The sequence below is a fragment of the Pyxicephalus adspersus genome, chromosome 10 (assembly GCF_032062135.1).
Source record: "Pyxicephalus adspersus chromosome 10, UCB_Pads_2.0, whole genome shotgun sequence".
Taxonomy (NCBI): domain Eukaryota; kingdom Metazoa; phylum Chordata; class Amphibia; order Anura; family Pyxicephalidae; genus Pyxicephalus; species Pyxicephalus adspersus.
In genome coordinates this window covers 55,483,945-55,508,091 of record NC_092867.1, presented here as the reverse complement: position 1 = coordinate 55,508,091, position 24,147 = coordinate 55,483,945, and the positions used below count along the sequence as shown (strand labels likewise).

The 24,147-nt window shown below is 40.1% G+C and overlaps 2 protein-coding genes across 6 annotated transcripts; one reads left to right on the top strand and one right to left on the bottom strand.

Moving 5' to 3' along the window:
• Positions 1-577: 577 nt before the first annotated feature.
• Positions 578-15,346, top strand: LOC140339748 (uncharacterized). 3 transcript variants are annotated; one of them, XM_072424603.1, is made up of 10 exons: positions 578-682; positions 1,140-1,295; positions 3,070-3,148; positions 3,610-3,701; positions 3,812-3,923; positions 4,191-4,286; positions 5,349-5,446; positions 6,087-6,183; positions 6,578-7,539; positions 12,620-15,346. In XM_072424603.1, the coding sequence occupies exons 2-10, from the start codon at positions 1,224-1,226 to the stop codon at positions 13,307-13,309; spliced, it is 2,298 nt and encodes a 765-aa protein (XP_072280704.1). In that variant the 5' UTR covers positions 578-682; positions 1,140-1,223; the 3' UTR covers positions 13,310-15,346. The 3 variants fall into 3 exon arrangements, with proteins under 3 accessions (XP_072280704.1, XP_072280703.1, XP_072280702.1); XM_072424602.1 differs by lacking the exon at positions 12,620-15,346 and adding an exon at positions 10,174-10,280 and having other exon boundaries at positions 6,578-6,904; XM_072424601.1 differs by lacking the exon at positions 12,620-15,346 and having other exon boundaries at positions 642-795; positions 6,578-8,634.
• On the bottom strand, positions 10,112-21,866 carry LOC140339746 (uncharacterized). Of its 3 annotated transcripts, XR_011922527.1 has the most exons (10): positions 21,685-21,866; positions 21,058-21,158; positions 20,864-20,934; positions 20,640-20,760; positions 20,264-20,362; positions 20,037-20,134; positions 19,667-19,760; positions 17,821-18,477; positions 10,440-10,558; positions 10,112-10,359 (listed from the first exon to the last, which is right to left on the bottom strand). XR_011922527.1 is itself a non-coding variant. In XM_072424598.1 (9 exons), the coding sequence occupies exons 2-9, from the start codon at positions 21,089-21,091 to the stop codon at positions 10,512-10,514; spliced, it is 1,221 nt and encodes a 406-aa protein (XP_072280699.1). In that variant the 5' UTR covers positions 21,092-21,158; positions 21,685-21,866; the 3' UTR covers positions 10,112-10,511. The 3 variants fall into 3 exon arrangements, 2 of the variants coding, with proteins under 2 accessions (XP_072280699.1, XP_072280698.1); XM_072424598.1 differs by having other exon boundaries at positions 10,112-10,558; XM_072424597.1 differs by lacking the exons at positions 10,112-10,359; positions 10,440-10,558 and having other exon boundaries at positions 15,482-18,477; positions 21,685-21,864.
• Positions 21,867-24,147: the final 2,281 nt, after the last annotated feature.

Here is a 24,147-nt window from a genome sequence, read left to right as displayed (position 1 = left end):
GTGCACCCATCACCTGTCTCTGCCCCTACCCCACCTCCATATTACCTCACAACAATAGGAATGCACCCCATCACCTGTCTCACCTCCTCCTGTACCCCCATATCACCTCACTACAATAGGAGTGCACCCCATCACCTGTCTCACCTCCTCCTGTACCCCCATATCACCCCACAACAATAGGAGTGCACCCCATATTACCCTGCAATAACACCAGTATACAAAACACCTGTCCCCACTTTTCCTCATCCCTCTATATCCCCTGCAAAAATACCAGTTCACCCCATAACCTGTCTCACACTTCCTTCACCCCCATTTCATTCTGCAATAATACCAATGCATTACAATCACTTAACATTCCCTTTCCGAACTCCATCATCTTCCTTCAATGTCAGTGACCCCCCATCACCTGTCTCCCTTAAATCCCCCTACATAACTACCAGTGTGCCCTACATAAAGAGTCTGACACCCCAAAATTAACCTGTGTGCGGAGACTAATAAGTCATTTTTCCTGTCTTTCAATGCGGTTTCCCGGGCTTCAATTTGGTCCTCGAAGCCCCGCCCACTTCATGTTCTCTGCATAACGTCACTTCCGGCTCCTTCTCCTGGATCGGAACTATCCGCCACCGTGGAAGATTGCCTGGTGTGGATTTGGTTGCCAGAGTGTTTGCCCAGTGAGACAAAGGTAATAGTGTACACTTAGGAACAGGAGTAAAGTTACAATTGTGCCATCGCTGGTTTGTTGTTTCTTTTTTTCTGGTTGTCCTCCCAATCTCCGGTTAGTGTACCAAATTAGAGGTATGATTACTTTATTTTTTGTTTATTCCCGTCCTTTCTTTGTCATACGTCTTTATGCTCTTTCTTCCCTTCTTTCACTCACTTGTTTTGCTAATTTCCTCATTAGTTTTCATCTCTTCTCCCTTTTTTCCTGGTTTTGTCCTCCCATCATCCCTGCCAGCTGCTTTTTCCCCTCCCCTTGTTGCCCCCTTCTCTTCATCCATTTCTTTTTTTCCCCTCCCCATTTGTTCGCTTTTTCTATTTACCTTTGCCCTGTCCTTTCTTACCTCATCCGTCCCTTCCCTCCCATTACTTCTCTACCACCCTCTTTCTTTTCTCCCCTAATTTAATTTTTTATATTTTAGGTTGTACGTGGCACAGCTATTTTTGAGGTGTGAGTATCGTACCGTACAGTCACAGCTGAGCCGATTAGCCAGTTGAGGATTGAGATGGAGCAGAATCACACACCAGAGAGGATAATAAATCTCACCCTGGAGATCATCTACCAGCTGACCGGAGAGGTGAGGAGGGTTCTGGGAGGGTCACATGACATCACCAATCTCTATTAAAAAAACACACACCTGATTGGAGAGGTGAGGAGGATTCATGGAGGTCACATGACATCACTAATCTCTATTAATAAAACACACACCTGATTGGAGAGGCAAGGAAGATTCTGAGAGGTCACATCACATCATTTTTAGGTTTTCATTATCAGTCAGTCATTATTGTAGAAAGGGGCAGATGTCCATTCTGCTATAATGTTTCTTTTTTACCTGATTGCTTTTACCAATAGCTTTGCTGATTGATTGGTTTATGAACACAAAACTGAGTTGTGCATGTTCAGTGTGGCTTTAATTGCCAGGAAAACCTGGCAATCCCGGATTTTCTACCATGTGCCGTTGATGCATGAACACCCGCTTGCTTAATCTAAAGGAGGAAGATATAGGTGCCCTGCGCTAGATGGCAGACAGGTGTGTCACATAGTAATTTAGTTTTGCTTTAAAATATAATTAGTACACTTGTTCTTTTTGCCACCTTATCCCTTACCCATACTGTTCCACCTCCCCTTCCTATAAATATTAAGGCCCTTGATCTGATGGCTGAAGCCTTCAGTGTTTGAGTCTTCAACAAGTCTTTAAAACCCCTTTAAACTTCCAAAGGGCTTTCTGCCAAGACCAAAAAACAATAAGGCAAACAACACCAACAACATATATTACTTAGTATACATTATCAAAACTTGTTACCACCTGCATTTCATGGAGGCAATATCTTTATTTTCCTGGGGCCAATCTTAAAAAAACAAATGCCTGTTTAATTAAAAATGACAAATGACAAAAATGAAGAAGAAATAACACACCTAACAGTTAAGTGATCCCCATGAGACTGAATTAATTATTTTCAACCATATTCATCTTCTGTATACAACATTACAATAAATGTTTACAGCCAAACTTCAAATTAATAAAATGCCCCATTGCTCACAGAGAGAGACTTTATATCAGTGTAAGATTCACTGGGGCACAACCTATGTGACATAGTTCCTCCAGAGGTTGCTGGCAGTTCCTTGAACAATGAGCAGTTTTGTGACTCTCAAGTCACAGTTTAACGATCTGTCATCAGTCGACAAACGGTCAGTTTAAATGATCTTTTTGGGTGACATTTTCCCCAGTGGCCAGCACCACTAATGTACCGTGAGCTGTGTAAATAGTAAATATAGCAGGGGTTTCCTGAATACTTGAAACTTATTTCAAGGGGTTCCAACATGTTAAAAAGGTTGATAAACATTGCTTTATATGGTTGAATATCATTTTTTTTCGGCTACAGTTGAGAAAAGTTGGAACTCTACTAAGGCCAAACCTTCTATAAAAGTGTGTATAAAGAATGTTAAATTTAATTTGGGTGGTATGGACATCAGGTATTTTTTTGCTTTAAATACAGAATTATATAGTTTTTAAACTACCCAATGGCTTGGTCACATGCAATTGTATGAAAGCCCAAATCCTGATTATAGAGCCTTTACCTCAGTCCCTGGGTAAGGACATCAAGAAGATTTGAGAATTCACCCAGGAGATCATTGAGTTTCTAGCTGGAGAGGTAAGTGGTGCTAGGAAATATTAGATATATAATGTCCCATAAGTGAAGGGATACATTGAAGATGAGATTGATGTGACTGTGTTTATACTTTATGTATGTGGGCTTATCATATACCGCCACTAAGTAGTGTTTAGTGCCGCATTACAAGCTGGTGCTCTATAAATAGAAGATAATAATAACATACATTTTTTTATTGAGGATTGGGAGAATGTAGAAGGACACGAGGAAGTGTACAGGAACATCACTGTGGAGAATCAGCCACCCCTCACATCACCAGGTAAGAGGAGATTTTATTTTTTGTAAAGGAGAGAAGAGTATTGAGGATCCACCTTGATACACATATTATTATTATTATACAGTATTTATATAGTGCCATCATATTATGCAGCCCTGTACAAAGTCTATAGTTGTGTCACTTGATGTCCTTCAAGGGGCTCACAATTTAATACCTCAGTCATATGTCTTTAATACAGTTTAAGGTCAATTTTTGGGGGGTAGCCGAATAACCCAACGGCATGTTTTTGGAATGTGGGAGGAACCGGAGTACCTGGAGGAAACCCACACTAACATGAGGAGAACCTGCAAACTCCATGCAGATAGTGTCCTGGCTGAGATTTGTACTTATGACCTAGCGCTGCAAAGGCCAGAGCACTTACCTCAGAGCCACCGTGCTGCACACATCCTTTGATATAAAGACATAGAAACAATGTATTCGAACAGTGTGTGTGTTTCCTACAGATGAATCCAGAAATACCCCAGAGCGATGTCCCCATCCATTGTTTTCCCAGGATTCCACCCAGGAACATCAGGAGATCCCTCAGGAGGATCAGGTAGGTGAATTTCTCAACTGAATATGATCTTTGTGATAATTACAGATTGCTCTTCTATTTAATTCATTAGTGAAATGAAAATAATTGTTTTTGCTTTTTGGTTTATTTAGGATAAAAACCATATTATTTATGGAATAGAAACTAGAGAGGAAGCTGAAGATCCATATGTGATGGGTGATGATCGGTGTAAGGAGGAGGAACTCCCTCCAGAGTTCAGCACAGGTGTGTAACAACCACTAAATCCAGAAAAGAGTCCCAGATTCTCCTAGTTCAGTCACTACAACAATCTCTTGTGCCCCCCCCCCCCCCCTTCTGTCAGTTGACAGTAATGGAGGGACAGTATGTGCCCAGTGGGGGTCAAGAGCCATCAGCCTCTATTAGACTCTGGCTCTCCAAGAGATGTAACCATCCTCCCCCCTCCCGCACACACCCTCTAGGGTGTCTCATACATCTCAGTACAGAGGGCTTCACTCTCATCTTTACTCACAGACCCCAGTGGCAGTGAGAGCAAGGTCAAAGATGAGGACAAGGAAGAAGCACATGTGAATATTAAAGAGGAGAGAATTCCTATAGAGATCAGCACAGGTAAGGAATAAACCTTAAAAATGTTTAATAGTGTATTCTAGCCCAGGAGACACTCTTTTTACAAATATGGTTCTATGTTTAACTGTGTCATATTTTAGGCTGAAAAGGAGACCTCTGTATTTAGATGAAGGTCTTATACTAAGATGTTTTCAATTTAATATGAATCTATAATGTGTGTAGGATTAGCATCAAATGCATTTACTGCAAAGAGGATTTCAGGCTCAAGTTCAAACTTCATTCTGTTAACAAAAAGCAATCTCCAAGGTTTTCCTTCGCAGGGGATCAGTCATCACAGCATGACAGTAAAAAAATAACCCAATTTAGCCTGCTGGCACTCTGACACTCTTCAGCTGCTGGTCCCACAGACCTAAACTTTGGTAGACCTCCTAGGCTCGCCTAGCATACAGGCTGCATACAGCCTGTCCACCTGAGTTACCTGACCTCAGGCTAGGTAATTAATTATTTTGAGTTTAGTTCTGCTTTAAAGAGGAAGTAAACTCAAACCTCACCTGAAACAAAAACAATACACTTCAATCCCGCAGAGCAGTCGATTGGTCCAGAGGTTTCTCCATCAGGTCCTGCGTCGTCCTGGAATCAGACCGAGGGCCGGCGCCCCGTGCGCCTCCATCTGCTCCTTCTCCAGGTTCTTCTTCCACAACACACAAAACAGGTGCGAGATCGGGTGAAGTAGATGGGGAAAAAAACTTGCCAATCTCCCTGCGCATGCGTGAGAAGTGCCCCCCAGGATGCGTGATGTAGGTATCTTGGGAGGCTTTAGGCTCACATTTATTCTCGATCGCCTAGGCGATTGAGAATTAGGGGGCGGTGCTGCACCCTTTTTTTTTTAAAAAAGACAAAAGGGTGTTGCACTTAAAAAAAAAATTGAATTTTTACCAAGCATAAAAGGGTTGTCTACCCTTTTATGTAAAGTGAAAATTCTGAGTTTGGTACGCTTTAAGCTTTGCTTGCTTTTTAGGACATAGAATGGACCTCTGTGTCCTCCATTATGCTGTTGTTCTGCATATTTTTTTGATCATGTGATTATAATTTGATTTCTTACAGTTGGATCTAGTAATAGAAATACACTAAAGACATGCTCCAGTTCTCTTTCTTCTCTGGAGTTAACACAGAACTATGACAAGATCCCACAAAAAGAAAAGGTGGGTGGAACACAGAGCTTCATCAAATTCAGTGATAGAGGTATTGTAGATAAATGAATGTCGTACTATGTACACATGCCAAATTTTTCCCAAACTGTGGTGATTGCCCCAGGCAGAAATCTAGCATGCTATATATGTCAGTGGTTCCCAGACTTCATTTATCAGTCAGTCGTGCCTGGCCAATGACTGACTGGATGGAGACAACCACTCTACATTCCTACAGAGGAAGGCGCAGTGAGCACCACTCACTCTTCTTAACTCCTTCTCCTCTCAATAGAACTGAACAGGGCTATGTGCTTTCAGGAATTCCCTTAAAAGTATAGATAGGCATTGCCTAACTGTTTACTGGAGAAGCAGTACCCATATCTCCTCACTTCCATAGGGGAAATGTCAATCCGAACAACTGCCTAAAAATCGATGTGTAAGTGCTGCTATATTAAAGATCATCTGTTGTATGAGTTGCAGTATTTGGAGTGATATCAGCATAGGATCAGTTTTTTTTAAAAACCACCACTTTCTTCAGTATTATGGTACCAGGTCAATGCACGCAGAAAGTGTTGGAACAATGCTGAACTGATTGCATGAAATGTTCTTTTTTGTTTTGTTGTCATTTACATTTTCATTATCTTGTTTTCTTCAGGACACAAATTTGGTTACAATTAAACAAGAAGAAGAGAAAATAACAAGGGGTGACGATCCATGTAAGAAAGAGCCAAATCTTTCAGAGATAGGATCAGGTGTGCAATAATCTCTTAAACCCTCTTGCTAATTTTTTTTAATTTTTTTGGATAGACAGTGAAGGTATAAAATATGGTTCCAGTTGACAGTGCATTCTGTGTTTTATGAAACTTCCTCCTTCAGATACAGTATCTCAAATAGAAACCTTAGGATGTAGCCCAATCAAGTGAAGAGATGTCACCCACTCTAACTCATTCATCTGTGTGTGTACAATGTCTGCTTAAGATTTGTAAGCTTTGTAAACACCTGGATTTATACAAAAGAATATAGTGAGATTATGAAAAAATAAAAAAAGTGAGAACTATCAAATCTTTTTTATCTAATTCCAAAATGATTTATTGTTTTTATTCTTTATGTAACTTTTAATTCAGGAGACAATCTTTTGTTTTCCAGATGGCCGTTACAAAAGATGCAATACAGAAGAACACCCCAGTGTCCTATCACAAGACAGCGATGTCCCTAACAATACACAAGGGGGGACTTTTCTTGATCGCTCATCTATTATCACTGTACACTTAGAGATGGGAATGTTCCCGTGTTCTAGGTGTGGTGAACGTTTTAACAGCAGAGACGAACTCACTGCACACCAGAGGAGCAATCACGGGCCAGGGAGGACATATGCATGTCCTGAGTGCGGCAAGAGTTTTACTCAAAAATATGTTCTACGGAGGCATCAAGCATGGCACAGTGGTGACACTCCCTTTTCCTGTTCTGTATGTGGTAAGTGCTTTGTACAGAAATCAGATGTCATCCGGCATCAAAAAACTCACACAGGGGAAAAGCCCTTCTCCTGTCTCAAATGTGGGAAGTGTTTTTCCTGGAAGTCAAATCTCATCTCACATGAGAAGCTTCACACCAGAGTAAATCTGTACTGTTGCTCAGTGTGTGGAAAATGCTTCAGAGTTGGACCCAGCCTCATTGCTCATGAGAGAACACACAGGGCGGAAAAGCCATATTCCTGCTCAGGGTGTGGCAAATCTTTCACCCAAAAAAGGAACCTGATTTCACATCAGAAAAAACATTTAGGGGAGAAACCACATATTTCTTGTGCAGAATGTGGGAAATGTTTTAAGTGGCAGAAAGAACTTCTTAGGCACCAGAAAAGCCATCGAGGCGAGAAGCCGTTTTCCTGTTCTGAGTGTGGTAAGTGTTTCACAGAAAAGTCTAATCTGGTCAGTCACGAGAGAAGCCACAGAGCCGAAAAGCCTTTTTCCTGTTCAGAATGTGGCAAATGTTTTACCAGGAAGGAAACTCTCACTGTGCATCAGAGGTCACACACGGGGGAAAAACCTTTCTCATGTGGTGAGTGTGGGAAATGTTTTTCCCGAAGATCATATCTTCTCAATCACGAGAAGGTTCACAGGAGGTAGAAGTCCCTCCTATTCATGTTCAGGATGTGGAAAATGCTTTACTGACAAATCCAACTTCATCACACATGAAGAGATCCACACTGGCGACCGCCCATATTCCTGTTCTGAGTGGGGGAGAGCTTTCACCCAAAAGTATGACCTGGTTTGTCATGGGATAATGCACACGGGGGATCAACCGTATTCATGTTCCAAATGCGGCAAACAGTTTTCAGTGCAATTCTCTCTTATGTCACATCTGAGTTTACGCAGGGGAAAAGACATTTCCAAATCAGGAATAGGCAGCTGTTAGATATTGGCCAGAGAATGGTGAATAGATATTGTTTGGGACTCTTATTTATTTTAAAAGATAATGAGTAGACTGTCTCATTAGGATTTAAAGGGGCATCATCATGAAGATAAATCATCAAGGGAACTCTGGCTTGTATGTTTTTGCTCATTTTCTTTATTTTTTTCTTTTTCTTTCTTTTAACATCATCAGCAAAGAATGTTAAAATTCTAAGCAACTTCCTATGAACATAGGAAGTTGAGGGCAGGGAGTCACTGTCACTTGAAAGCTGCATGTTGTCCACAGCTGACAAAAAACAGAATGTCACAGGTAGACTTTGATGTGGGCATACACAATAGGACAAATTGGCCAAACCCTACTACATTAAAAAAAATGTTTTATGTGTCTTAAGATCTGTTTTAGATCACGTTAATAAAATATTTGTCCAACCCCAGCGGCTCAGACTATGAGCAATGTATGTTATGCCCCACCTTTTTTGTTGGTAGGCATACCTTATTTGTTAATCCATACCTCCACTATATGATTCTTTAAAACATATCATAGTTACATAGTAAGTCATATTGAAAAAAGTTAATCAAGTTCAACCTGTAGGGAAATAAACATATCCCAGATATCAAACCCTATAGACATAGTTGATCCAGAGGAAGAAAAAACTCCTAAAACTCATTTAGGAGGGATTTTGTATATTTTGTTTGCTTAATAAATTTGTATTTCTTTTTAATTTAAAGCATGCCATATCATTGTACTACATCAATAGAGGATGGTGATAATAAATACACTACATGATTCGCCTATGTCTGTCTGTTGGTTCATAATATCATGTGACACTGCATACAATGTGGCCCTTTCACAGGTTCCTTCTGCTTACTTCCACCTCATTGCTGTCTCCTTCAATGACTGTGAAGGACCAGCAAAAGCTGTAGGGGTCCCAGTGTCTGTTCACTAGTGGACACATTTCAAGGATCAATCTCTGGGGAGCCATTAAATATCAGCATTCTGTCGGGTCTCTTTCAGGTAATGTTTCATCTGGGGCCACACATAGAATGTGGGTCGGCCTTCATATGCCTTCTTAGGTCTTCTTCAATACACATGGAATTCTGAAATTCAATTTCTAAACTAAAACTAGAAACCTTTTATCTGTCCCTGCATTTATTTTCACCACTAGATACCCTCTTTCTTCTGGGTTTATGCTGTCTTACTACCTCACAGCTGTAAATACTGAAGACACACTGTGAGTATGAGTGGGGTGGTATGGGTCTGCCCTGTATCACCTTGGTGCCTTCACCTACAGTGTATTGATAGAGAGTATGTCAGTGCTGATCTCTGCGTCATCAAGAAAATTGCCTACTGATGAAAAAAAGCCATCGGTCCTCTGTGCTTAGGGGTATTAGGGAAGCATTATTATATATAAATTTTATTTATATTTTCTATCTGTCTACAATTTAAAAGCCCCCCATTTCCACTGAAAATAATCCATTAAATAGACAGCACTTGAATATAATAATGGCAAGATACATAATTATGTCGTGTGTGTGAATATAATAATGGCAAGGTGTGTGTATGCGCGCGCATATTTCCCAAATTTGCAATGGCGTCCCCCCCTCAGCCATAAACAAATGTCACCCTTGTGGCTTGGAACTTCTGCTGTTTGTGTTCCACGGCTATGCAGCGACTTCCTGGTTACTATAGTGACGACCTGTTTAATTGCAATCTTCCACAGGGATAGCAGAGAGTTTTTATTCAAGTGTGGAATTAGAGCCACCTCTAGAGGGCTTCAGTCTGCCCTTTGAGAGGAGGAAGTGTCTTCTGTGTTGGAGATAGGCGGCCATTTTGTTGTAGACCAAAGGAGGAGAAAGAAGAGGTGGTTGTTTAGCTCAAAATTCTCCTTAAGACGGTGTGAGACTGGGGAGTGTGTGTCCAGTGGGAAGGTAATAATGTCTTCTTATTATGAGAGGAGGAATAGAGTAAGGGGTCCAAGCATTGTCTGGACAGGGTGGGGAGGTCATGTCACCTCAACAAATCATCATTAAGTCCTCTGATGTGTAGCATATTAGATGGTCCGCTCCGCTGGGGCTGGATATGATGGCGTTGGAAATATGTTCTATGGAAAGATGCAACACGTGTCTTGACGCATCAGACATATAATTGGTTGTAGCTGGAGGATTAGAGAGTCTTGGTAAAAATGAAAAATAAAATAAAGATTATATACTTCCAGGCCACAAAGAGGTGAACTTTTAATACCTCTCATATAGTAATAACTCATTTTGGAAATGAAGTAGACTTAGTTTTATTGCATTTTGTTGAATTTCATTGTACTTTTTTTGCTTTGTCAGCTTTACAAATGGGTTTGTATTCCAAGTATGGACATACAGAGAAATAAGAGTATATAGAATAACACAAGAAGTAGAAAGGCATCAGGATGGAGAACCGGTCACTCCTCACATCACCGGGTAAGAGGAGACTTTCATTTCTTGTTTAATAAGAGAAGAGTATTGAGGATCCACCTAGATACACACATCCTGTGATATAAAGACATATAAACAATGTATTCAGTCAGTGTGTGTGTGTGTGTGTTTCCTACAGATGGATCCAGAAATACCTTGGAAAGATGTCCCCGTTCTCTGTATTTCCAGGATTCCACACAGGAAGGTCAGGAGATCCTTCAGGAGGATCAGGTAGATGGGACCGAAAAAAAAAAATGATATTTTTGTGGTTCATCTGAAAGAAAAATCAAAACCTAATAAATATGTTATATTGTATCTTATCTAGGATGAAGGCCTACTTATTGTTAAAGTTGAGGAAGATGGAGACTCTTTTGTGATGAGTGATGAACCATGTAGGGAGGAGGAAATCCCTCCCAGGATCAGCACAGGTGAGTACAAATACTAAATCCAGAAAAGAATCTCAGATTCTACTTGTTCAGTCACTACAATATTCTCTTCTTCTCCCCCTCTTCTGTCAGTAGACAGTAATTGAGGACAGTATGTGCCCAGTGAAGGCATCAGGAGACATCCTATTCATCAACATTTATAAAATGTTTTATAAAAATTTGTCTTAGTTTATTCGATTCTGAAGGACAGTAAAGGACATGTTCTGTAATGCCGTTACAAGTTGCCAGACAACAGACATAACCATTCTTCTTCCTCCCCCAGCACATGCTGTGGTGGGGGGTCTCATACATCTACACTCTCATCTATATTCACAGAATCTGAAGACACTCAGAGAGAAATTAAACCTGAGAAGGATGAAGGACATGTAAGGATTAAAGAGGAGGAGGTTCCTATAGAGATCAGCACAGGTGAGAAATGATCACTAAATACAGAAACAGTCCAGTGTCCTCCCCAGAAGTTTTTTTTTTTTTTTTTTTAACAGGGTAGGACGAAGCAACAGATGACCAGTTTAGTGCTTCCCATTGTTGCCATAGAAATCCAGTAACCCTTATGGTTCTGTCAGCTTTATACTGCCCCCAATCATTTAATCCAACTTTATAATACCCACTCCCCTAAGTATGCCCCATTTTTTATCATCTTTGTATTATCGCCCAAATGTCCAGTGCCCTTGTGTTGTGACCCAACTTTTCAGTAATCACCAAAACAGCCATTGCATGTCCCTTTTTACACTTAAGGACCTGTCTTCAGTTTTAGTAAGGTAGGGGTTTAGTTCAGCATTAACTATACAGTTCAGCAAACTAGAAAAAAATGGTTCATGAACCTTCCGAGCGGTAAAAAAAAGTTCCTGAGAGCTAAAACAATGATTATTAGAGCCTTACCTGATCCCCCATTGCGTTCATCGTCTTCTTTCTTCCTTCGGCCGGTGTCCTCCGCATCCCATGAGTCACAGAGAGTTCCCTGTGACGTTGGCGCGTGCGGACATTCGGTTCAGGACGTGGTGGAAAATTCATATCTATTTGTATTGCATTCAATACAAAATAACTGTATTGAATGCAATACAGTGGATTTATATGTGTAAAAGCAGTACATTGTCTTTCATGAACATTTATTTTACAGTTTAATATAATAATATGAGTATAGTATTTTTTTTTAAAATTATTTTTTTTTTTTTTAAATGTATTATTTTGACATGATTTTGTGTTTCAAACTTTATGATACTCATACTATTATATTTTACTGTAAAATACATTTTCATGAAAAACAATGTATTGCTTTTAGACATATAAATCCGGACACAGATGAACTGCCACGAAAAAAAAAATCCTTAGGATTGTGTCTAACTGCCCTCATTCTACAGTTGTCTTGATAAATTTGGCCACAAATGTTCAGAGGTGTAAAACATGGGGAAACAAGAAAGAGGAAAGACAGAAAATTGGTATTACGACATATTACTTTTTAAAACCTGGTGCAGCAACTTCCTAACCCTGCTACCCAAGGCTGGGTCTACAAGTTCTATTACGGTAAAGCCCTGAATATGTTAATAATTGTCTGCAAATCCACTGTCCTGTGGCTTATTTCAGCTGAAGTTTACTAAAGCATACTTATTTAATTTCACCTATTTCCTTTAGATGGACGATACAGGAGATGCAACACAGAAAAACTTCCCATTATCTTCCCACATGGTCAGCCAGATGATGATATCAAACTCCGTTTTTTACGTGAGAACATCATAAGTCCGGATATCCATTTACCACCCCGCAGTGTGAATGTATCTTCTAATCTCTTACAACCCGTTGGCCATCGTGTGGCTTGTACAGAGGCTGAAACATTCCCTTGTTCCGTATGCGGAAAATTCTTTCTCTGTAAAGCAAAACTCATCTTGCACCAGAAAATCCACACAGCAGAAACACCGTATTCTTGTTCTGAATGTGGGAAATGTTTTTTCCAGAAGTCATCTCTTAAAATGCATGAAAAGGTTCACACAGGAGATAAGCCATATTCCTGTTCTGAGTGCGGGAGATGTTTTTCCGAAAGAACAAACCTTGCTAAACATGAAAGGACTCACACAGGGGAGAAACCATTTTCCTGTTCTGAATGTGGTGAATGTTTTACCCAGAAGTCCACATTAATTAGACATGAAAAAGTTCACACTGGGGTGAAGCCATTTTCCTGTTCGGAATGTGGGAAATGCTTTACAGAGAGGACCACTCTTGTTGCACACCAGAGGACTCACACTGGGGTGAAGCCATATTCATGTTTTGGTTGCGGGAAATGTTTTGCCCAGAAAGCAACTCTTATTAAGCATGAAAAAGTTCACACAGGGGAAAAGCCCTATTTGTGTTCTCTTTGTGGCAAATGCTTTACAGATAGGTCGCGTCTTGCTAACCATCAGAAAACTCACACAGGTGTGAAGCCGTTTGCATGTTCTGAATGTGGAAAGTGTTTCACAGAGAAAACATCCCTTGTGAGACATGAAAGACTTCATACAGGGGAAAAACCATTTTCTTGTTCAGAGTGTGGGAGGTGTTTTACTCAGAAATCAACTCTTGTCAAACATGAGAAGGTACACACAAGGTGATAAAATTGACATACTAGCATACACAGCAAATTTTGTGCAGACTACAGAAATGTCTAATGCAACTCCTGCACTTATTGGGAGGGAATGTATAGTGTCTTTTTCAAGCTTGTAGGTGGAGCTTTTTACATTACCGCTCAGATGCTTTGCCTAAAGTCTGTAATTACAGATCTTAATAGCTGAAGCTCAGATTACAAATCAGAGAAGTTATTTAAAGAGAAACTAAACTGAAAAGTGCCTAAAAAAAAAATACACTTACCTTAAATCCCGCAGGGCAGTCCGATCCATCTGGAGATGTTTTGCATTAGGTCCCGTGTCATCCCAGCATCCGTCTCCAAAGCAGCGCTGCAACCTCCTCTCTTTTTCCTGGTTCTTCTTCCTATGTCACCCTACCCTGATGCGAGGTCGGGTGATGTAGGTTGGAGAAAAAAATGTTCTTTGCACAAAAAGGCTCTCAAAGAGGAGCACCCAAGAGCCTCCCGGGATGCGTGATGTAGGTATTCCGGGAGGCTTTGCGCTCACATTCATTCTCGATCGCCTAGGTGATCGAGAAATAGGGGGAGGTGCTGCACTCCTTTTTTTTTTAAAAAAAAGGGTGTTGCATTTAAAAAAAAAAACTGAATTTTTACTTAACATAAAAGTATTGTCTACTCTTTTATGTAAAGTGAAATTTCTGAGTTAAGGTACGCTTTAACACCCTCCCCTTTTGTTCATATGAGACTATATGAAAATTCTGTTAAAAAAGAGAGAGTCCGGCAGTGTGCTTGGTTCACTAGTTAAAACATATTGATCTGTAAAGGAATGATTTTGAATATTTATTGAATTAAAGAAACATTATTACATAAATATGAACATGCCAACATGAAATAAAAGTACTTTAAACCTATTAAAGTTTTACCTTCCAAAGTATATATATTTCTGCCTATTCATCCCTGAGATGTATTTAGCCCTGCCACACAGCCCAACACTCTCTGGCAGGGCAGGAGATCTGACTTTTTTTTCTTCTGCATTAAAGTCGTGGTCTTGTCCCTCAGTCAGGTTGTGACTAAACAGTGAAAGAGAAGCAGCATACCAATAAACTCAAAACATTGTCACTCTACTCTTTACTCTCTCCTGCTGTCTTTATTCCCCGTTAGCAAGTGATCACTGCAGCATATGTAACTGTCTTTCTGTGCTGCGTTAATTATGCTTGCGACTTGTAAATAGCAAGAACCAGAATATGTAGATTGACTAAATGCTTTGCCTTTTTGTTTTGGCTATGAACCAGAAACAATCCTTTTTTGGATTTTGGATATGTATATTCATTTACACATTATACATTTTTGATATGAACTTTATTTGGTACAGTAGTTTTTATGTCATAATATTATCTCCCTCTGTTTTTTTTGTAGTATTGTCAATAAAATTTGTAAAACAAAAAAAAAACAACTTCACTTCTGAGGATAAGGGGGAGAAAAACCTCACTCAGGATTTTAAAGTTTGGGAAGAGAAGAAAAAACTTTGGGGGTATAGACTACAGTATTGGAAGGTCCAAGTATCAGGATTCTTAGTATACCATGTGGAGGGTTGGTAACCAACACATTTCAGGGATCTGTCTCCCCTTCCTCAGGGCTAACAGTAAATATTGGTAAATGTATGTCATACTTATCCATTAGCAAGTGTGATCAAATAAAGATTTTTCATAAAACCTAACACAATTAAATATACTTGTGCTTTTTCTCATCTACTTAGCCACTTATGGGTTTTTCTCATGTAGATAGAATTATATGGCTAATTTCTGTTATCAAAATCCTCTCCTATTGTTTGATCAAGCTCTTGCCAAAATTCATCTCCGCCTCATCTCAAGAGATAGGGATGAAGGTTTTTAGATCCACCCATGTCAAAATTCTATGCTCTTACAACTCCACATGGTTCACCATCCTCTGGAAGTCACGACATTTTTCCATAGTTGTGACTTGTGTTTTAATGTTTTCAATGGAGACTCTCTACGTGTCCTGGTGACCAATTGTCCCCAGGACTAAAAGTGATGGGCTAAATACTTGAAATTGTTGAATCACCTGGAACTTTGAGGCCATTCGGAACTTTGAGGCCAATCACAACTCAGCTTACCTTTGCCTTAAAAGGTCTTAAAGCTGTAATAAGAAAAACATTGTTTATGAATAAGCTGCCAATGAATTGCAATTGGCAAAAAAACACATTACCTTTATTTTACAATGCAGCATACTACTACAACAAACAGTATTGGCTTTGTAGTGAACTCCAGTACACCCACAACGTGCTTCATGCCATGTGTTGCTAAAAATGTGCATGTTAATACAAGAGGTGTCCTAATAGAATCCGGGAAAGATATGGAGGCTGTCAAACATTGGTCTTCTGCTTCCTAAACTTTGAGTCACTGACCCAGGACATCCAACTTCTTTCTTACTTCCACAATTGATATAGTTGAGTTGGAGTTAGGTAAGAAAAGACAACCCCCATGAACAATGTTGCCAGACCTTTACATGTGCAATTAACATGCATGTTTTGTATCAGTAAAACTCTAATTTATATTGACATCCAAATACTGAAGGATGCTGCTGGGTACCACTATCTTGGATGTGATGGCAGCAGAGTTTTCTGTCAATTGACACAATATAATATTTCCCATCATAAAGGAAGATGAATGGGTAAAGTAGCTGGTCCATCACAGACACTCCCAGAACAGGAAACAGCTATGAGATACAAAAAGGGAGGGGCTGTGCAATGGAATTGACAATTGACTCTCCTGTTTTTTTCTCTCACATTATTTTTTATTTTTTGTGTTAATTTATGCCTGTCTGTCATAGACCACATCTACACCATATTGGACCATGGAGTAGGTAATAATGACCCCTTGCATTGGCGAAGAGTGTAAAGTAACCCTTTACAAAGTAATTAATGAAAGAATGCCTCTTTACATTACAGTGGTGGTCAGTGTATTTGTTAACTCCCATTTTGAAGGTGAGTGTAGAAGTGACCCTGTTAAGAGAAGCCAGTTTAAAAGTGTCACTTTACAGTGATCAATGGATGAATGCCTCCTTATTTTGATGGTCAGCATAGTACTCCTTACATTAGTGGTCAGGGGAATGTTAGACCTTGTGATGATTGTAGAAGTGACTACCTACATTTGCGAACAATTGAGATGTGGCCCTTTACATTTGTGCTCTAAAGTTAAATGCCTCTCTATATTCATGCTTAGTGTTAAAGAATTTTCATACAGCAGCGCTCAATGGAACAAATGCCTCCGCACACTAGTGACCAATAATCATTTCTTACATTTGGGATCAGCAGGAATGCAGTCTTACATTGGTGGTCAGCTAAACCAAATTCTAAAACATACCTCTACCTCTCAGTTGCCCCACATATGTCACTACAAAAAATAGACACTAGTTCTGACACTTTACTCTTTCCACATCTACTTAAGAGTCAACCTTCACCCACTCCTGCTCTTAGATTTTCTATCCCTTCTTTTGAGTGAACTAGTTACATCCCTATGTTGGTGGACACATACTTAGACTTGGGGGCACAGAAAAGGAGAGGCAGCCATAGCATTGTATTTATGTACCAACTGTACTGTGCAACAACAAAACAACGACATAACAGATGATGCATTTCGGATTCAGAAAGAAACTTAGTCTCCAATGGGAATTCATTATAAAGGCCCCCCACTGTCAAACTTAGTGAGGAGTAGGTTCTGGCAGAGAGCATTGGGCTTGTGTTTGACATTGTTTCCTATCCATGGTACAATAAAGCTTTTCAAGGAAAAAATAGTTAGTTCCATTTCTTTTTGATTTTTGTGAAACGTGGAAGGACAGACCCTGTTCCAGTCATGGAATTGTGGGCAGTGAAGGCAAGCCAAAAGTCTGCCCTCTATCTGCATAATTATTCAAGGGAAATATTAGAAATCTAACAATCTTTTTTTGCTGTTGGTATCCCACAAGGACTATTTTCTTACTTCCCTTAATGTTGTATAAAAGCTGTAGTTAGGGAAAAAGATTATTTTAAGTTTTTAATTCTATTTTTGTCATGGAATACAAGATGGGAGATGAGGTAGTCTCTTCGTGAAAAACGTTTCCCGCACTGGGAACAGGCATATGGACATTCCCCAGTGTGTGTCCTCTCGTGTAATACAAGCGTCCCCCTCTGAGCAAAACACTTCCCACACTCAGAACAGGAATATGGTTTCTCTCCGGTATGAACTTTCTCGTGTCTGATAAGAGATGATTTCTGAGAAAAACATTCACCGCATTGAGAGCATGAATATGGTTTCAGCCCTGTGTGAGTCCTCTGATGCGCAAAAAGATTCCCTGTCCGGTTAAAACTTTTGCCACATTCTGAGCAGGAAAATGGTTTCTCTGATGTGTGAGTCCTCTCGTGGATGATGAGATACGAGCGCTCTGTAAATGACATCCCACATTCTGAGCAAGAATAGGGTCTTTGGCCAGTGTGGACTTTTCTGTGTCTGTTAAGAGCTGAGATTCGCGGAAAACACTTACCACACTCCAAGCAAGAATATGGCTTCTCCCCAGTATGAAGTTTCAGGTGTTTCACAAGTTGGTCCTTCCAGGAAAAACATTTCCCACATTCAGGGCAAGAATATGGTTTCTCAGTAGTATGTGTTTTCTTATGTGACATAAGAGTTTCTCTTTCAGTAAAACTTTCACCACAGTCGGGACAGGAAAGTGGAGTCATAACTGGGTGAATCGTCTGATGTCGGACAAGCTGGACCTTCCAAGCAAAACATTTACCACATTCAGAGCAAGAGAAGGGCTTCTCCCCTGAGTGAGTTCTCTGATGGGAGATTAGGTTTCCTCTTCTGTTAAAATGTTTATCACACGCGGAACAAGAATAGGTCTTCCCCTCTGGCCTGGGTGGGGTATGTTCTCCTTTCTTAGTCAAATATTTGTCGGATTTGGAGCTATAAAAGGGCTTTTTCCTTTTACGAGCTGCATGATGGGTAACAGAGCAAATATGTTTTGGAAAACCCTTGACATGTGTTGAAGGATCCCTTGATGGATCTTCACCAGAAAAAGCCAGATATTGATCTGGAGTAACAAGGTCCTCTTCTGAAGAACCAGAGGTGACCTCATCAACTTCTATTTCATCATCTAAAGACACCATGGGACTCTTTGATTGTACTCTGTATCGTCCATCTGATAAAAATAGGAAACAAAGATATAAAATACTAACGAATTTTTATTATAGACTGACTTGATAATGGTAAATAATCTTGACAATATTGTATTGCTTTGTCTCACCATCCAAAGTTTAATTATGTATTTTGTAAAAGTATATAAATTCCCTAATGGGCCATTACCAGCATGCCTTCAGAGGGGCAATACCCATAGTGTAAGTAACATTTTAATGCTATCCATGACCCTATTCTACCTTACTCCCACTCCCTGAGATAACAGGAGTGGAGAAGAAGGAAATGCTTGTTACTAGGACAGGAAGACATTGTCAATAATAATGACCTTAGATGTGAGGATAGAATCAGAGCTTGAATGTAGTTGATTTAGTACTACTGAGAATGTTGTATCATAAAAAATCCAACATATTTGGGACAGTCATACCTCTAGCCTTTGGGATTCCTCGACTATACCAGTCCAGTACACAAGCCCCAATGAAGGTGGACCATGCAATCTGCCACAGCGTATTGGCTTTTTTAATGATACAAGGTCTCCAAAAAATAAATAAATGGACTTTACATGTTCTAGTACTGGAAATTTCCCCATTGCACACCTAAGTTATTTTATATAAGGAATGGTCAACAATCAGAACAATGGTCTCCACTTCTGGCAGTTCTGTAACTATTCCTAAAACACTATTTAGGACATGACCATGAATACCCACTGTAATAGGAGATCCAGCACCCCACATGTGCTTACTACTTACAATAGCTTGGCCTAAGGTTCTAACTCTTCTCCATTTTACCTTTAAAAATGTTACATTGCAGCCTGTCTACACAAGATCCTCAACACCAACAGGAACTAATAAAAACTTGCATAAAAATATGAAAAAAGAGCACCAGATCAGTTTCTTTTAGCATTTGAAGGTTTCAGGCTCCCTCTTCATCAGGGCTTACTGTATGTCTGTAATAATGTGGAGGCTGTACAGAGGATGATGTAGTTCACAGGTCTTTGCTCTTTAAAAGTCTGCTTTCAATCCTTGTTAACACTGCCATCTGGACCAATTAGTGACCTACTGCTTTGAATGGTTCCGTCAGCCTAACACTGAATATGTACACACAAGACAAAAGGGATGACTATAACTGTGTGCAGGACCTGGCTGTGCTGGCTCATAATGGTGCTTGGAGCACAAATTCGAAGCAGAATTACTTACCTGTGCCAATCTCTGGAGGGATTTTCTTCTCAAGACCTTTCACATACAGCTCTTCTGCTTCCTCCTTCAGTTCAATTTTAATCAGATTTTCATTCTAAATAATGGAAAGCATAAAAAATAAATTATAAAGGAAATGTTGCCTGTTGGGCTAACTGAATGTGTACATTTACTAGCATACATGCTTATAAAAACTGGATGTTCCAAACATTTTATTTAAATGGGGCCTAAAAAGCATCAATTCCCATCAATGCCCATGTGGGTTGAGTTTGCGGATTCCTCTTTTCCGAGCCACAAATACTTATTTTACTATAAAAGATTTCTGATTTTAATTTTCCATTAACCCCTTGGTTTTATCACACTCTCCATCTACCTGATCGCCTCCAGGGATCCTGTGATCCTTCTCTGCAGAGTCCTGAGAATACAGAGGACAGGTATGATTTTCTGGGGTGATTCTGTAATGGGATCCATCTGTAAGAAACACATTTGTACCTATAAGTAATTGGGACACTAACAAGATGTGTTCAGCAAAAATCTACAGATAAAAAAAGACAATGAATTTTCCCCTTCAAATATCTGTGAAGCAATTTTTTTTCTCACCTGTATCAATCTTTGTAGGAACTTCCTCCTCTTTAATCATCACATATTCTTCTTCTTCCTCCTCCTCAGCTTTGACTTCTCTCTGACTGTCCTCATGATCTGTAAATAAAGATGAGAGTGAAGCTCCCTGTACTAAGATGTATGTGTGTGTGGGGGGGAGACTGGTCACGTCCCTTGTTTGGTAACACACAATGACATGATATGGGGAGGAGACCCAGAGTCTAAAAGAGGCTGATAGCTTCTGACTCCCTCACTGGGCACATACTGGCCCCCCTTTACTGTCTACTGACAGAGGAGGGGGGAGAAGAAGAGAGCGTTGTAGTGATTGAACAAGAAGAATCTGGGACTTTTTCTGGATTTAGAGTTTATTACTCACCTGTAATGATCTCTGGGGGGATTTCCTCTTTCTTATACCAATCATCACTCAACAGAGATGGCTCATTAGTTCCCTCACACATTTCTTCATCTTCAACTTTGACAACAATCAGACCTTCATCCTGGAAAGGGTATTTAATGTGCCTTGAAATATTATCTGTATATTGATTCAAAATCAAACAAATTAAAACTACTTTGTTTTAGGATTTATGATGCTCCACCTACTTGACCCTCCTGTGTGGAATCCTGGGAATACAGAGAACTGGGACATCTCTCTGGGGTATTTCCGGATCCATCTATAGGAAACACACACACAGACTGAATACATTTTCTCTATGTCTTTATATCAGAGGATGTGCGTATCTAGGTGGATTCTCAATACTCTTCTCTCCTTTACAAGAAATAAAGTCTCCTCTTACCCGGTGATGTGAGGGGCGCCCGTTTCTCCATCATGATGTCCTAAAGATCCTTGTATATACTCCCACTTCTCTTTAAACCTGGAGCTGCCATGAAGCTCACACTGAGATAAAAATAAAATCTGTTCAGTTGTATTAGATCATTCACACATATATACCTTTTATCAATATTTACAGTCACTGGCCCCTTTTGGGAAGTGTTGGATAGCTGTGAACCCACCAGACACCATGGTTTCATCTTCTGCCTTTTTGTCACTACAGCGACATAGGGGTTGAGTGATGGTACCATTAAGCGTAGTGGGGACATGGGAATCATACACTCCCATGTCAGTTGCATGTTGAAGAGGTGGATAGAGGCTGCACTGCTCTAACCCCATACTGGTACATACATGCTTTCCCCCACCCCCTCCAAAAGATGTATTTCTATTAGACATGGGATTCACCTTACCAGGTCAATATACCTCCACTCAGCAGAGATCACCATCTTATAACCTATACATCAGACATTTGCAGGCAGATGATGATTTATTGACTTGGCATGATATCCCTCCCCCACTATCCAGTTCACACTGAGTGTTGGGACCCCTCATTTTTTTAAAATCTCATTTCATTAAAAGTATCCAATATTACCTCCTCCTCACTGGACATACATTCCGACGACTCACGCCCCACCAGGACTGTCACACTGCAGAACGACCTCCGTCAAGGTCTACAACAAAATGGCCGCCGAAGCTCCTGCATTGGGGACAACTATCTCTACCGGTACTTTCTTACAATAGGAATCTCGAATATTAGACTTATTATAATTTATCACCACCAAAGGAAAAAAAATAATAACATAAGGGGCTTAGTAAATATCTGTAATGAAAAGTCTGCATGTAATTGAGCTGTAGCTATAGCAGCTTAGTGGGGAGGGTTCATTTCCAGGCAGCGATGAAGACACAGTTGCTTCTGCCTTAATGGCTTCATGTGCGTTTCGAGGCAGCCCAGCTGCTTCCTGGTTGCTATGGTGACTGTTTTTTGTTTTATTTTTGTTTATTTTTGGGGCCCAGGAGTAAGATTCCGTTTCTTTGTAGCTGATTTGAGGAGGAGGTACTAATGTCCTCTTATTATGAGAGAAGGGGGTCCCAGCACTGTCTGTGGACCCCACAAATCTTCATTTTCCTGCAAGTCCTCCAATGTGTGGGACATAGGATGGTGAGCTCTGCTGTAATGAAGCAGGGAACATATTCTTCTGAAAGGCTATATCCATGTAGTGACCTGGACATACATGGTACTTTTCCGCCCAGACCACTTGTCTTCAGCATACAGCATAAGGGTTGTAAGAAGTGGGAGTTTGAAGTCCTGAAGTTAATTATTTTTGTGTTTTTGCTATATTTTGTAGATAATCGAGTTGTGTTAAAACCAGTTATATCTTCCTTATCAGTAAACCAACATTTGCTTCGCCCTAACCTTGAGACTCCTTACCGTGAGACATTCTGTGCTCAGCACAGTTGTTAATTGTATTTCTTGTTATTGACTAACTACTAAGTGCCTTCCACCCTGCTGTCTGACTATATAAACTGTGATAATAAAGCTTTGAGAGTGATCTAACTACTAACTACTCAACTCTTGAGTTGAGTATGTTATGTTCTCTCCCAGCGCTGTAAACAGAAGCCATCAGAGAGAGAGAGAGGGACAGCTGATCTGGGATCAGCAAGAAATCACTCAAATAAGGATTATATTCTTGAAGAGACCCAGCACTATCCTGAAAGAAAATGTAGGTTGAAGCCCCAAAAACTAAGTACCGTATTTTTCGCCGTATAAGACGCTCCGGAATATAAGACGCATCCAATTTTAAAGGAGGAAAATCTAGAAAAAAAAGATTTTGAAACATTATTCCCCTTCTGATCACTCATGTGCCATTCATACCGGTATTCCCCTTCTGATCACTCATGTGCCATTCAAATTCCCTTTCTGATCACTCTGTGCCTTTCAAATTCCCTTTCTGATCACTCTGTGCTTTTTCACTGCAGCCCAGGAGAAGACACGCGCTGCCAGAGAGGAGAGGAGACACACGCTGCATGCAGCCAGAGAGGAGAAGAGACACACGCAGGATCGGGTATCAGGTGAGTATCTTAATTTAATTATTTTTTAACACATTTTTTGGGGAAGAAACCCAGTTTTGGGGAAGAAAAAGTGCGTCTTATACGACAAAAAATACGGTACCAACTTGCAGCTTGTTTATTAAATGAACTGTTCACTTACAATGTGTCTTGAATTTGTTAGAGATTCTGACTTTTCCAATAAGAGTTGATTCCCTAGCTCCGTTTCTCTCTCATTCCATGCCAAAGCTCTTGTCTTCTGGGAGTGTCTAATTACTGTCTGTGCTGGCCTAGCTTTTCTACTCCTTCCCTTACTTCCCTGAATATACTTTTATCTAACTGCTGGGGAAAGAGCAAAGGGTAATTTGATAGAGTGTCACTTGAAATAAATGGTCTGGTGACAGGGTCTATTTAAAAGACACCAAGTTTAAGATACTCATCTGAGGTTGTCAGGATGATGTGTGTATTGTGGATAAATTGATACATTTCCCTCATTACTTCAAAAAAAAAAAATTTTGGATGATCGCAGAATCTTTTCCATGGTGAAGAGAAACCCCTTCACAACAGCCAACCAAGTGAACAACACTTTCCAGGAAGTAGGCATATCGATATCCAAGTCTACAATAAAGAGAAGACTGCATGAAAGTAAATACACAGGGTGCACTGCAAGGTACAAGCCACTCATAAGCCTCAAGAATAGAAAGGCTAGATTGGACTGTGCTAAAAAACATATAAAAAAAGCCAGCACTGTTTTGGAAAAGCATTCTTTAAAACCAAGATCAACCTTTACCAGAATGTTGGCAAGAAAAAAGTATGGTGAAGGAATGGAACAGCTCATGATCCAAAGCATACCACATCATCTTTAAAACATGGCAGAGGCAGTGTGATGGCTTGGGCATGCATGGCTGCCAGTTGCACTGGGACACTAGTGTTTATCAATGATGTGACACAGGTCAGAAGCAGGAGTTTATTAAAGCAAAGAAGTGGAATATTCTTGAATGGCCAAGTC

Bases quoted from the DNA above. Each gene is read 5' to 3' on its own strand.
- LOC140339748 (XM_072424603.1), top strand. From the start codon at position 1,224: ATGGAGCAGAATCACACACCAGAGAGGATAATAAATCTCACCCTGGAG. The intron at 1,296-3,069 runs GTGAGGAGGGTT...TTTTTTATTGAG, and splicing joins TCTACCAGCTGACCGGAGAG to GATTGGGAGAATGTAGAAGG. The intron at 6,184-6,577 runs GTGTGCAATAAT...TTTGTTTTCCAG, and splicing joins TCTTTCAGAGATAGGATCAG to ATGGCCGTTACAAAAGATGC.
- LOC140339746 (XM_072424597.1), bottom strand. From the start codon at position 21,091: ATGATGGAGAAACGGGCGCCCCTCACATCACCGG. The intron at 19,761-20,036 runs GTAGATGGAGAG...TCCATTATTTAG, and splicing joins GGATCCCTGGAGGCGATCAG to AATGAAAATCTGATTAAAAT. The intron at 18,478-19,666 runs GTAAGTAATTCT...TATTTTTATCAG, and splicing joins CCCTCCAGAGATTGGCACAG to ATGGACGATACAGAGTACAA.